At 37.5% G+C, this 15,132-nt stretch overlaps 1 protein-coding gene across 1 annotated transcript in view; it reads left to right on the top strand.

Moving 5' to 3' along the window:
* The window catches only part of LOC136054334 (structural maintenance of chromosomes protein 5), a 48,529-nt gene extending 33,842 nt beyond the window's left edge, over positions 1-14,687 (top strand). Inside the window, exons 17-24 of the mRNA XM_065745558.1 lie at positions 182-304; positions 4,594-4,719; positions 8,274-8,369; positions 8,726-8,830; positions 9,001-9,120; positions 12,125-12,304; positions 12,398-12,493; positions 14,512-14,687. Coding sequence (XP_065601630.1) covers positions 182-304; positions 4,594-4,719; positions 8,274-8,369; positions 8,726-8,830; positions 9,001-9,120; positions 12,125-12,304; positions 12,398-12,493; positions 14,512-14,652 — 987 coding nt within the window. The 3' untranslated portion in view covers positions 14,653-14,687. The remainder of the gene's footprint in view (positions 1-181; positions 305-4,593; positions 4,720-8,273; positions 8,370-8,725; positions 8,831-9,000; positions 9,121-12,124; positions 12,305-12,397; positions 12,494-14,511) is intronic.
* Positions 14,688-15,132: the final 445 nt, after the last annotated feature.

The following is a 15,132-nucleotide window of genomic DNA, read 5'->3' as shown; positions in this document are numbered from 1 at the left end:
TCAACAATAAGTCACCTTTCTTCTGTGTTAAAAAATGATTGTGTTGGAAAACTTGGAATTGTATGCCATGACTGTAAAAAATAAAAAAAAAAATAAAAAAAGCACAGTTTCTAAAGTTTAATAGTGATGATACCAGTTTTGAGTGTCTCCTGAAAAATACATCATCTGTTTTCCTGTGCAGCATTATGTATCACTGAACATCCACAAAGCAGATTTGGTCCTTCAGAGCACTGAAGTGGATGCTGAGAGGAACAGACTAGAAGCACAGTACAAAGCAAGAAGTGTAGAGCTACAGGCTTCAGAGGTAACTATTTCTGTGGATAATGTGATATCTGCAATGAAACTATCTTCTGTAGTGTAGCCTTTATAGTGTAGAAGAGGACGCTTATGTAACATTCCTTAGGAATGGGTATCAATAACAGCTAATTTAGCCTTGATTTCTGTGGTTTAATAATTGATTTCTTCATTTAAAGTTGATTATCAATTAAGATGTCTAAACTTCTGTGAAAATTTGTTGATCAGTTTTCATGTCCTTGATAGTCTGAGTAGAAAGGTTTGCTCTGTTTTGGAAATGTTCTGAATTTGTCATAGACAAGCAGACCCAACCTACTTGGTCAGTGCAGAGTCAAGATGAACCAGATCACATTTCATTAGAATACAGCAGAGCTGCTGTGTCCTTTCTTTCATAGTTGATATTCTCATAGTGTGATTGTGTCTTTCTTGATGGAGAGAAAAGGTGTTTACTAGTTCTACCTTTAATCTTGTTAGGAATTTTGATACACAGGCTGTTTCTGAGGAATCAGGATAGTTGTTCTTCCTGGTGTATTGGTTTGCTGTTTGCAGTTCAGTTTGCATATTTGTTTAGTACAAGCGGTTTTTCAACATACAGCTCTGGAATGGTAGGTTTGTTCCTTATTTGGGAGAGTAAGGTTAACGGTAACTTAATGCTGATTTTATGTGATAGAGAAAATAATTCTGTTAAATTGGAAAGCAGTTGAAAAGTGTTTTTTATTTTGGGTGGTTATACATTCTGAGTAGTAATGACCTGAGCATATATTCAGAAAAACTACTGGAAAGTACAGTTATTATCACTAGCAGGAGAACTAGGAAAATTAGAACTTGACCAAGTAGTAACTTACAGGTAGAGACAAGTCCAGGATGTTGTCTGGGAAGGCAGTGTTGGATCAAATATCTTATGTGATATGGCTGTTATTCAGACTGTCAAAATCCCATCTGAATTGCTATATTGCTGAGCTTGTTAAGGAGTAAGAATGTTTTGTAAAGCTATCAACTTCCTGGAATAGTCTGTATTGTCACTGATAAATGTATTTAATACTTTTTGCTCTCTGTTCCCATGGTCTTCACCCTTTAGAGATTAGCTTTGTATAAGTAGATGCCTAGTCAGATAAATAAGTGTGTGTAAGGTAAAATTCTGACAATTCTTGGTTAGAGAAAAATTGCTTCATTTCTTAAGTAAACGGGTTTTTAGTTCAACTGAGGTCCTGCTAGTCACTGATGCTGCATTCAGCTACTTAAATAGAGGAAATAAGATCAGAGCTTATATTTGTGATGGTTGCTTCACTTGATTTTAGGAACATTAAAAACCCTAATCCTGTGATTAGTAATCCTAGTGATCAGTCTTTCAAGAAATTTAACTGCTCTGAAGGAAAACTTTTGAGTATTCTCACAGAGTTAACTCTAGATCTGTCTGTGTGTGTGACAGGGGGACAGCAAGTCCACATGCCCACCAGCCTGAAGAAAAATAAAAGGAAAAAAAGAGGGGGAGGATGAGCAGCAGTTCATGGCCTGTTTGTGACTAATGGGGCAGGGGGACCCATGGACCCACACCTCAGGGAAGGGCAGGGAGATGGGAGATGGGCCTAACAACAAAACAGTGGCAGTGATCTGAAGAGGAAAGCTAATTTACTAAAGAAGAATGCAAGATAACAGAGTATAATACAGTATAATTGAATCTGAGGTTAATAAATAAAATGAGGGAGACTGTTGAAAACTGAAGGACTTACTCTAGTACTGAAGGCGAAACGGCTAGGGAGCTCACACTGCCAAGATGAGCAGCAAAAAAAGTGGCAGTCTTGGGTCTCATGCAGTTTTATCTTTCTCTCTGGGCGGAAAATGGGAATGCAAAGTCCACTGGGATATGGAGTGTGTAGTTCTTCTCTTCTCAGAGCCAGGTACGCATATATTCGGCAGTCCATGGAACTGGAGCATTAACTCTTTAACTCCCAGTGCCTCACATGATGTTATGATGCGGAACACTGATAACAAAAATCATAAAACTGTGACAATTATTCAAGTGTTTGAAGTTTTCCCTTACATAGAAGTTCAAAGCCAAGCTTCCCCAGATGTTGCATGTTAAGTCTTTGAATTAAGTCTTTTGGCTTTTTAAGATATTCTCTTTCCTTTGTTGCACTGTGGGTGTACGTTGTACACTCTGGTGTCTCATTTTCTGCTTTAACATGTGCTTCCACCAGGGAAGTCTCTGTACTCTTAGCTAAATTATATACTATCTCAAATTAAGTATTGTTTGCAATAATACTGTATTTAGATTGCCCTCTGACTTCTTAGATTGTCTGTGAGATCTTTTTTCTGCAGCACTTTTGCCTTAAGGTAGTCTTGCTCCAAAGCTGTTCTTGAGGATGCCATCAGAGTGCTTTGTGTAAAATTGCTGCATGGTTTTATAAAAATAAACCTGCAAAAAGGAGAAAACCATACAGAAATAAGAATGTGAAAGATAAGCTATTTAAGGAAACTAAATTAAAACCTAAGTGTTAAGATTCTTAAGAGGCTATTAATTCCTCTGATCATGAAACACTTTGGTAGTACAGATCATGCACTGTTTTGGTGCATTGTTGAAACTGGTATGGTAGGAATCAGCCGAAGAAGCTGTGAAGCTTAGCACTTCTTCATGATATTTATCTCCTAAGAAATTTTGAGGCTCAATAATATCTAAGTAAACATCTGATTAAGATTGGAAGCAAACACATACTCTATTTATTACACTTAGGAGAAGTTCCCTTACATTCCTTTTGTCAGGGCTTGGCGCTGAGTACAGTAGGGAGGGCGGTATGTGTGTAGCCTTATGGGTGGCTTTTTATTTTATTTTATTTATTAAGAACTGGTAAGTTGTAAAGTCCAAAATAGTGCATGTTTCTGAACAAGTCAAGTTAGCAACAACAGATATTTGGAGTTTGTGTTTATTGTTGAAGTACATGTCAGAACTGTGGTGTTATTTTAATAACATCATGTGTTTAATTTATATAGTGAGCTGAAGATGTAAATCTGTGTTTCTTACATATGTTGAACTGTGTAAACTCTAAATGAACTTTTTTCTTTTTGTCACTGGAGGGCTCCTATATTTAAGTAAAACATGAAACAATAAAAGATGGGGAGATAAAGCACTCTGAAGTGTAGGAGTATATTAGACTTTGCAAACTGCTAGAAGGAAATTCTGAAACAAGATAGCATACAGATGGATTTTGAATTGGCGTTTTGTGAATGCCTGTGTTGTAACTGTCCATTAAAAAGATGAATTGCATGTGTAGTCAGTCACTGAATAACAGTAGAGTAAAATAACTTGAATTGAAAACTTAGTCTTTATATGGCCAGTTATCATCTTTTCACTTCTAAATTGGCAGCTTTCAGCTCTCTGCAGCTGTGCACACCTGAACTGGGAGACAGTAAGAAGCAGTTATTCCACACTTGTCCTCACGTGTGTCTCAGATCAACACGTGTTAGGCCAGTGCTATGTGCAGAGAGAAGTGAGTGAGATTTCTGAGGCCAGAAGCACTCTCTGAGTTTTTTTCTTGGATGCCAATTTTACAGATAATGTTTAGTTTAGAGTTTTATGTAGGTGTTGTAATTTCTAAACTGTATTTTTGACTGCTGTTGTGGTAAGTCGCATTATGAAAATCATAGGTCTGTTCTGCTTTGCACTTACTTTTCAGTGTTGGATTAAAAATTGTGAGTATTTCTGTCTTCTATTTTGCTAGCTGCATGGCCGAAGTAGAATATAGGACAGCAAGTGGAGGATTTCTAATGACATAATTATGAGATTTACCCTGTGCAATTTCAAATAATATCCCCCATTTAGATAAATGCAATTAAATAGAGGCTAATAAAACATAAAGATCACAAGTAGTTATGTTGTGGTTGTTTTTAGTTTGGTTTATTTGGTTTATTTTTAAATTTAGTGTAAAATTGTCAATGATCAGAGATGTTGAAGGTACAAAAAAGTATTTAGAGAATGCTTTTTATCAATTTACCTTGATGTGTGTTGACTTAACAGAAGAGCAGACTGAATTCTATCTGTTGAAATGAAGGTTCTTTAAATTTTATTTTGAGCCATCTGATTTCACCTACTTTCATTGATTTCAGTAGCATTTGTTGCTGGTAAGCTGTTGTCACCTCAGGTTAGAACAGAAGTTCACCTAATTGGCAGTAACCTGTGGAGGTTAGATGTTCAGCATAGTTTTCAGGAGTCAGTGAAATATAATGAATGTTCAGAGGCAATAATGGCCAGAAATATAAAATCTAAAGTAAAACAGATATTAAAATATATATCTTTTCTAACAGCAACGTTTTCGTGAACTGGATGAGAGAAAACAAATTCTTAGAGAGAACTGCAAGGAACTGCTGAAAAAAGCTCAACAGATGTGCAATATAAATCTGGGTCAGCAGCTTCCAAAAGAGTTTAAAACGGTATGTACAAAAATAAAATTTGTATTTCTCTTAAATTTTGGTTAACATATGCCATTCTTATTTTTAGTACTTTGTATTTAATACTGGGAAGGTACCAGCAACAGATCATTTATGTTACTGTTAGTATTGACTCATATTTTATCTTGAAACGGTTTACTAAAGAGAGCCTACCAGGGCAGGTGCCCCCTGAGACCTGCTGTTTTTGAGCAGAGGAGAACTCATGGGAGATGTGATCAGAAGCTATCTTTGAATAGCTACCTCAAAATGATGGAGTTCTCCATTCATGGTGAAGTCAGCAAAGCTGCTGCCTTGGAGTTCTGAAGGGGAGACTTCGGACTGTTTAGGATGCTGATTGGGAGCATCCCCTGGGAGACTGTTCTGAAAGCTAACGGGATCCAGAGTGGCAAGGCATTCCTCAAGGACTTCAGAGGTGCTGGAACAGATTGTTACTGTGTGCCAGAAAGTGAACTGGCAGGGGAGACCATCATGGCTGAACTGGGAGCTTTTGCTAAGTCTTGGGTTAAAAAAGAGATCACCACCTTTGGAAGGGATGGGCAATTTGAGAAGGGTATGTTGAGTATATTGCTTTGATGCACTGAGAGAAAATTAGAAAGGTGAAAGTTCAGCTAGAACTTAATTTGGACACTGTATTAAAAAGGTAACAAATATTTTTCAAATACGTATTAATGACAAAAGGAGGGCCAAGGAGAATTTCCATTCTTTATGAGATACATCAGGGAACATTTCCACCAAGGATGAGGGAAAGGATGAGGTACTCATTGCCTTCTGTCTTTAATAGTCAGGCCAGTTATCATCAGGGTACTCAGTCTCCTGAGCTGCAAGACAGGCATGAGGAGCAGAATAAAATCCTCTCAGAATTCAGGAGGAATCCGTGACCTGCTACTCCACCTGGACCATGTCAAGTCTACGGGGCCAGGTAGAATCCACCCAGTGGTACTGAGATGGCAGAAGTGCTCTCCAAGTCATTTTCCATTATTTATTTGCAGCCGTGGTCAACTGGGGAGGTTCCAGATGATTGGAGACTTGGTGGTGTGTTGCCCATCTACAGGAAAGGTTGGAGGGAGGATCAGTGGAGCTACAGGCCTATCAGTCTAACCTCTGTATGGAGGAAGGTCATCGAACACATCATTTTGAGTGTGGTCATACACCATGTGTGGAACAACCAGGAGATCGAGCCTAGCCAGCATAGGTTTGTGAAACCTCATGGTCTTCTATGGCCAGGCAACCTGCTCATAGGATGAGAGAAAGGCTGTTTATGTAGTCTGCAAAAACTTCAGCAAATCGTTTGACACTGTCTTCCCTAGCATTCTTCTGGAGAAGCTGGCAATTCATGGCTGAGATGCATAGTCTTCACTGGATAAAAAACTGGTTAGGTGGCCAGGCCCAGACAGTGGTGGGGAATGGAGATAAATCTAACTGGTGACTGCTTTTGAGGGATGTTCCCCAGGGGTCAGTGCTGGGGCCAGTCCCGTTTGGTATCCTTAATGGTCTGGATGAGAGAACGGAGTGCACCCTCAGTTTGCAGATGACACCGTGCTGGGGAGAAGTGTCAATCTGCCTGTGGGTAGAAAGGTCTGCAGAGGGAAATGGCTGGATCACTGGGCTGAGACCAATTGTATGAACTTCGAAAAGACCAAATGTTGGGTCCTGTGCTTTGGTCACAACAGCCCCATGCAACACTACAAGCTTGGGGCAACGTGGCTGGAAAGCTGCACAGAGGAGAAAAATCTGGGGATGTTAGTCAGTGAATGGCTGAACATGAGCCAGGTGGCCAAGAAAGCCAGCAGCATCCTGGCTTGTGTGAGAAAAGTATAGTCAGTGTAGGAAAGTACATTGCAAGAAAGACATTGAGACCCTGGAATGTGTACAAAGAAGGCCTATGAATCTGATGACAGATCTGGAGCACAGATTTAATGAGGTCTGGATAAAGGAACAGATTGTTTAGTCCTTCTTCCTTCTCTCTAAATTTGAGAGGTATGGATTTGAAAAATGGAAAGAAATGTGTAGATGAGGTATTTAAAGGACATGTTTTAGTTGGCATGGTGGTGATGGATTTACAGTCAGACTAGGTGGTGATCTTAGTGGTCTTTTCCCACTTTATTGATCCTTTAATCCCTTAATGATCCTTTAATGATCCATTCTATTTGGTCTTCTAAAACATCTTCCAATAGTGAGATTGTAAAAGCTGGGTTACTTTGTCTTTGTTATGTGCACAGAGAAGAGAAAAATTTGTCTGAAATCTCAATAAGTCTATGAGTTTGTATTCACAGAAATAGTCTAAGACGATATTATTCTAGCTTCTTGCTTAAGTGGAGTAACATCAGAGTGCTTAAATCTGGGCTGTCTAGCTACCTGCCTGTAGTTCTTTGCAGCCTTTGGGAGCATTTGTATAACTTAGCTAGCATCGCCCTGGCTTATGCCACATCTGAGCATCTGTACCTACGTAAGTTAGGCAAGTATGGAGCAATTAATTGTGTGTCTTTGATAGACACTGTGGAAATAATTCTCTTGAGACCTCACTGTGGCCTTCCAGTACTTGAAGGAAGCGTATAAACAGGAGAGGGAACAACTGTTTACACAGGTTGATAATGATAGGACAAGGGGAATAGTTTTAAACTAAGACAGGGAGATTTAGGTTAGATGTTAGGAGGATGTTTTTCCACTCAGAAGGTGGTGATGCACTGGAACAGGTAGCCTGGAGAGACTGTGGATGTCCCATCACTGGAAGTATTCAAGACGAAGCTGGATGTGGCTCTGGGCAGCCTGCTCTAGTGGTTGGCAATCCTGCCTACGGCCAGTTGGTTGAAACTGGATGATCTTCGAGGTCCTTTTCAACTAAGTCAATTCTGTGATAATGAAAATGAGTAATTGAATGTTTTGTGGCTTATTGGTGTCACCGGTTTGCGGGACAGTTTGACCCGGTGCCGTGACAATTGAGGCAGGGACCCACGGGCCCACACCTTGGGGAAGGGGAAGGGGGAAAAGGGAAAAAGGAGAAGGAAGATGGGCCTAGGAACAAAACAGCAGCAACGATCTGAGGAGGAAAGCTAATTTACTAAATAAGATATCAGAAAGCAAAATAACACAATATAATACAATATCATTGGAATTGACGCTAATGAATCAAATAAAATGAGCAAGAGAGAGTGTCCGATAAACCGAAGGCCTTACGCTAACGCTGAAGGCGGACGGCAGCGAGCACCCACTGCTGAGTCCATCCCAAAGGAAAGAGCGTGTCCCGTGACTGCAGACAGTTTTTATCTTTCCCTCTGGGTGGAAATATGTAAAAATGCAAAGCATTGCACAGTTCTCTGGAGAATGTAGTCCTCTTCTGAGACAGGTACACCAGAATTATTGATGATCCACGGAGCTGGAGCATTAACTCCTTAACTTCCAATACACCACATGATGTTATGATGTGGTATATCAATAATACAACAAAAATCATAAAACCATAACAACTGGATTTCTTTTTTAGCAAACAGGCTCTTCATTACCACTGCTGAAAAACACATGCGTCTTTTCTCTTCTAGGCTTTTCAGACTCTTCCAAACACATTAGAGGAAATAGATGCTTTTCTGAATGAAGAGAAATCAAGGGTCTCCTGTTTCACAGGCCTGAGTGCTTCCGTATGTTGACTTCTTTCTCTCTACCATCCTTTCTTTTTATTTCACCCCTATTATACTTAGTTTCCACTCTGTACTGGTTTTCTTGGTCTAAGAGCTAGACAGCAGAAACAGTGTCTGTAAATTCCAGATTCTGCACCTATTAGAATTTTGAGTAGGTCCTTCCTAAAGAACAGTGTGTTCTGTGCCTGTTTTATTTTTAAGTTGTAGTAACCTGAAATAAGTAATATAATTTAAAGCTAGAAATGTCTTGTTCATTGTACAGTATTACAGTTATATTATTGTATTTGAACAGAATTGTATTTTTACAGTTGCTTTTAGAATTGGTAAATATGTACTTCTCCTTTTTATTCTAAAAGGTTGTTGAAGAATGCAGTAAGCAAATAGAAGAAATACAAAAGCTGACAGAAGATATAGAGGAAAATAAAAAGGAGTTGGATAACTACAAGCAAACTATTTCAAAGGTAATAGTTGAAATTAGCAATTTGGTATGAGTGTGCCTTCATCTTAATAGAATGCAAGTACAAAAAAAGCATAAAATGAGATGTGAGCTTCTGTAATTATGATATTTTTATTATTTTGATATCTTTAATTATCTTTAATTGATATTTTACATGGATGTTTTCACTTATAGATCAAAGAAAGATGGTTAAACCCCTTGAAAATGATGATTGAGAGCATTAATGAGAAATTCAGTGGCTTCTTTAGTTCTATGGAAAGTGTTGGTGAAGTTGATCTTCATGTAGAAAATGAGGTATGACTTTTTTTTCACCTAGAAGAATATTACATTCACATTTTAATACGTCTTTCACTTAAGTATTGGCAAAATAACAAATTGTCATTTGGATTGTAGGGAAGATGTTGTTTTGAAGTTCTTTTTTTTTTTTTTTTGATCGATGAACGCTTTATGTGCTAGAACTGATTGATAAAATGTAACTGAAACTTTGTTCGGTTGCATAGAAGTTCAGCTCGTTGACTTCTGGGTGCTTCCTACAGCTGAATAAACCACTCAGCATTCTCAAACACAAAATTGTTGTCTTTTCACAAAAGATTGATTTTTAGAATGCTCTTTTAGATCTTAAATTTTGGGAAGCACTTCTGCCTTCTGCAAAAACATACCCTTCAAGGAAATCAGTGACTGAGCAGTACATGATCTGAAATTTCAGAACATTGTCTGTTTCCTTCTTTTTACTGTATTAGGTGTAAATGTGTGTTTTAGTTCTGACTTTTTTCCTTTCCATTCTGCTACAAGTCTCAGTTAGAAGCATTACATTTATTTTACCTGTAAGTCTGTTAATTTACTAATGTGTGCTTTTACTATTTAGTGGCTGAAAGCTGGTATAGTTTTAATGATTTAATTTTATCTATGGTTTTCATCAGCTGTTGGCTGTTTTGGAGCAGTAACAATCAGCATGTTACATCATTACTAATACTTACCCCTGATATAAAGTTTTATGCTCCAGTGGTACCCTGGGGGAATCAGTGATACTCATTGGAGTGGGTTGAAGAGAAATGGCTTGTTTTGTTTTAAATTAACCACTGTAACGATTGTCTTAAAGTTTTTTGTTTTTTTTAATGTACTGCATACATTTCACAGTATTTATAGTTGGTGCATTTTTTTTTTTGCTGTTTTGTTTTGTTGCAAATTACTCAAACAGCTCTTAAAATACTTAAAGTGAGACTCACTGTTCGGGACAGAACAGTAACTGGAAACGCTCTGTACATGAACAGTGCTTAAAAATATATAAAAAACAGTATGAAATGGTTGGGCAGAAAAAAATGGGCTTTTCATTTCTTCTAGAAGTTATTTACAAAGTCAGTTCTGTATTACACAGATACTATCCTTTATCTAAAAATAAAAGTGGGAGAGAATGCACAGAAAAACAGTAAGGCAGTTAAAAAGCAAAGTGAACTGAGACTGTTTAAGTCTGTAGGTTGCACTGAAAGTAATGCCTGCTATTTATTTCCATGGAAACTACAATAGATACAAAGCGCATGATAACACCATTTGATAGAGCAAATTCTTAGCTACAAAACACTATTTTTAGCATAGTCAGCACCATTAGGTATTCATTTTCACTACTGAAGGGCAAGAGCCTACATCCCACACTTGAGAAAGTTTGTACCAGCTGAGGTGACCCACCACCTCACTCTGCTAGCATCCATAAATGTTTAGTGGATGCCAGTGAATGTCAGTAAGTGCAATTTTTTTCTGCATGGGGGAATTCAGTGAGAACCTTTGGTGGTTGGAGCTTGATGGTCTTTAAAGAATCCTTTCCAACCTCAGCTATTCCGTGATTCATATGCACTGCCTTGACGAACACCATTTGGTCAGACTGCATCTCTGCTGCTTGCTGTTGCACAGCAACAACATGTAATGGAATATCACTGAGAAGATTCAAACTCTTAATTCCATGGCACCAACATCTATCCCTAACATCGTGGCACAACATAATGAAATTTGAGGGCTGCTTCAGAAGTAATGCCTCCTATTTCCTTTGGAAGGTGTTGGCCTTTTTCCTGGAAGATGCCAAATACAATTTAAGAGGTTAACTAGTGTTACTGTACCAATACGTAAAGGTTTTTCAGCATGGGAACAACATGTATAATACAAAAAACAGAAAATGTATTCTAGTTCTTGAGTTTCTTATCTTTTTATTTTACAGGAGTCTCTTTTGCATTAACCTGTGAACATGAGCGGAGAGACCCTCTAGACAGTATTGTTATTGATACAAATATTCTTGTGACACTGCAGTTCTAGACTCATCAAGCTTACGCTGTAAGAGCCTTGAGTTCGCCTTATGAGCTCCTTGGTGACAGTACCTAAAGTGTAAAAAACATCATTAGATTCTTCTTTGACATCCTAAAGAAAACCAATCTAAAATTATTGACTTTCACTGAGTAGCACCTAATAGCCAGAATTCATAGTGGTAGAAGTGATAATCCTCACCTTTCTCCATTTTGCACAGGAATTTTTCAGCATCATTCTTGATAGACACTAGAAAACATATGTATTGTAAGAACTGATGTTATCAATAAGCAACAAAGGTCCAATTTTCTGATAATGCTGCAGCCATACTGAAAGATTGATTTTTCCTTTTGGAGGTTTTGCCAGCCTGGACCTTGCATACTTCTCTCAAACCCCTTTAAGCTTGTGCAGGTGCATTTAGAGTGGGAATTGGAGGGCCGAGGTCTTGTAATTATTTCTCCTTACATGAATTTGTTGTGTTCCTGATGTCTCACATGAGGCTTTGTCAATTTCCAGTGAGTACAGTAAAAACTCTTAAGTATGTGTTGCAAAACAAACAGGAACAATCAAATACCTTTTGAGATGGTCTGTCTTATCCTTAGTGCTGTTTGTTATTTCCATGGATTAGTATGGATAAGAGGGGGCTGAGGGGAGACCTTGCTATTCTCTACAACTCCTTGAAAGGAGCTGGGCTTCTTCTAGGTAATTAGTGATGGAACGAGAGGTAGTGGCCTCGTGTTGTGGTGAGGAGGTTTGGGTTGGATATTAGGAGAAGTTTCTTCTCTGAAAGAGTGATCAGGCTTTGGAACAAGTTGCCCGGCGAAGTGATCTGCTATCCCTAGGGGTTTTCAAGAAGAGGGTATTTGTTCCACCGAATGATAAGGTCTGGAGCAGTCAGAGGTGTAAATTTATGATTGGACTAGGTGATATTACTGGTCTTTCCAACCTTTATTGTTCTATGAAACTGTAGTACGTAGAAGCTGAGTTTAACTGATACTTACTTTTATAGGAGGAGTACGATAAGTACGGGATTCGCATAAGAGTGAAATTCCATAACTTCACTGATCTTCATGAATTAACTCCGTATCATCAGAGTGGAGGTGAGAAGAGTGTTTCAACTGTTTTGTACCTGATGGCTCTGCAGGAACTCAACAGATGTCCTTTCAGGGTTGTGGATGAAATAAATCAGGTGAGTATAGATAGTATATAATATACAATTATTTACTGCACTTTCTTATAAAATAGTGGAGAGAACAACCTATATGTATTTTTTTTCTTTAAGGGTATGGATCCAGTGAATGAACGAAGAGTGTTTGAAATGTTTGTGAAAACTGCTTGTAAAGAAGGCACATCACAGTACTTTTTAATTACACCGAAGGTATGTGGCTGAGAGGGAAAGTTTTGTGTGTAGCTGAGTTCATTTTTTGTGTGATAGACTCTGTAAGCACTGAGTAGCTTAACTTTGGTTTGTATTACCAAAGGAATTACTATTAAATGGCTAACTGAAACAGAATTTATCAATTTTAAGGCCGGTTTTGCCAGGAATTCACACAACCTATATGTATCAAGACTCATGCCATCATAAAGACATTCAATTTTTCTAGGTTGAGTGGAAGCAGACCAAGGTAAGTGCTGGTGGATAGGGTACATTGTCACAAGACTGTCAAATGTAAAGCCTCAACCTAAAACAGAAATGTAATTGTAGCAGACTGACTTCCAAAGATGATTGTGGAAAAGGCTAGTGCTACTGGCTAGTGCTGCTGGCCTCAGAACATCTAGAGAAGTTTCACATTACTGGAGTAAACCCAGTTGGTGAATAGGGGCTTAGAAGCACAGAAAAGGTCATTGTTACGCTCCATGGAGAATGGCTTGGTAAGGTCGTTTTAGTCAGGAACAGACAGTGCTTAATCAGTTATATCTGTTAAAACAGAAAGTCAGCAGTTGACTTTCTGAGTTGGATGGTATAACTTGAAAAGGTTGTCAAATAGAGTGGCAGTTCAGCTGTGCTTTGAACAGAGGCTGATATTACATTCAACTAACACAAGGCAGCTGGAAACACTGAAAATTACTTGTATGCCAGGGAGGAAAGAGTGGGCCTTATACTTATTATTAAGATATCAGATTTACTACATCCCTATCTTCACTGCATTTTAGAAAATCTGGGTTATTATGTGATTTTCTTTTGTTGAAAGAACAACTGAAAGACCTAGGAAAGGCCAGCTGTAGCATTAACCTAAAATAAATAAATAAAAATAGAAGGAAGGTGATGCTTGTTATTCCTTCTGATATTGCAATTTACTTATCTCCACACAGTCAATCATTTCTTTTTTGTGCTATTTTTGTCGGTCTTGTTCCATATATCTGTCTCATTTTGTCTTTTTGTGATTTCTGTCCTTATCGTTGGTTCTGCTTTTCTCTTTCTTTGAGGATCAGCAGTCATTTGAATGGATACTGAAAGTATAGCTCTACCATTAGAAGTGATTCTAACATGTGGGGGCTTTAGAAGATGACTGGGAGATTCAGAGTCTGTTTTAAAAAGTTGAGCTCATTGCCAAATTAGAATAGATAAGGGAAAAAATTGAATGTGCAGAGCTAACCAGAAAGATCAAAGGAAAAATGAGAAGCAAGGAGAAACTTCAGAGTTTAAAAGAGTCTATGGTAAGAGGAAGATAAAGGAGTATGTAGGACCAGTATTCAGCAGCAGCATCATGCCATTATGAAGAGAAAATATTGAGATCTTTGTTTTGACTATATTTCTTTTGTTTGTTTGTGGATTTCTGTTTTTGTTTTCTTGTTCTATTTTGCATAATCAGATTTTTTTTCAGTAAAATCATCAGTAAAGAGATAATAAGTACATGCTGAAGTTGTAATGGTCTACTACAAGGAATTGTACTGAGATACCACTTCATGTAAATAAAGATAAGGAAAGTTGTATTCTGAATAAATGTAATTCAGTGTCAGAATGAGTGATTCCTCAGGAGTGACTCCTAGGTTTGAAAATCAGCATTTGTAGTATCAAACTATGAAACAAATAACCATCATATTGGGAGTGAATATTTTCTGTAGAGCAAGATTAGAGGTCAAAGCAATCTAAAATTAGGTAATTATGGATAGGGCAAGTAAATAAAGATTTCATTTACTGCATGAATGTACAGATAGAAACATTTTTTCATAGTAAAGAAACAAGTGAAATGTAATTGTGTGAATTGTGTGTACAGTCTCTTTGGGGGTTTCTGGGAAAAAATTATACATCATCTATCAGAAAAAAATTAGGAAATTCATCCTGTAATGTTCACCTTTTAAGGTCAAAGCTTTGCATTAACCTTATTCACATTTTTTAGATAATGGGAAACATAGTATTTTCTAGCTGTTTTGACTTTGAGTTTTTTTCCTCAGCTCTTGCAGAATCTCACTTACAATGAAAAGATGACATTGCTGTTTGTCTACAATGGACCTTTTATGTTGGAGACAAACAAATGGAACTTAAAATCTTTCTGTAGGCGGCGGCGGCGACTTGGAAAGATGGATCAACAGTGATACACATATAGTATATATGCATATATGCACACATGTATATAAAATTTAATGTTTTTATAGAACATGTTATACCATGAAATCTTCAGAAACTGTAAAATATGAGAACCTGCAAAGGTGCAGTGATTAAGAGCTTTGATTCTTAAAATGTTGTGAAAATACATCAGATTTGAAATGTGTGGGTTTTTTTTTTTTTTTTACATCTTCCATAGTTGCTTAAATAGTTGTTTAAATAATAATATAAAAAGGAAGATTCCTTGTTACTTTCAGTAATATTGAAAATACATTTAATTGTCTAGGTTATATTGTACTAAACTGATGGGGTTTTTTTGTAAAGATTTGGAATTTACTGTAATATTCCCCTAGCACAGTTAAGTATGTTTTCCAACTTTTCAAACCAAAATGGAAAGTTTTTAAATGAATAAATGATTGAAACAGAAGATGTGTGAGAAGAGAGTGGTGTGTAAATAGCTGTGCATCGTT

This window comes from Cyrtonyx montezumae, unplaced genomic scaffold (assembly GCF_038088225.1).
Source record: "Cyrtonyx montezumae isolate F1298 unplaced genomic scaffold, pur_monq_1.0 scaffold_36, whole genome shotgun sequence".
NCBI classification, from domain to species: Eukaryota; Metazoa; Chordata; class Aves; order Galliformes; family Odontophoridae; genus Cyrtonyx; species Cyrtonyx montezumae.
This window is presented reverse-complemented; position numbering and strand designations above follow the sequence as displayed.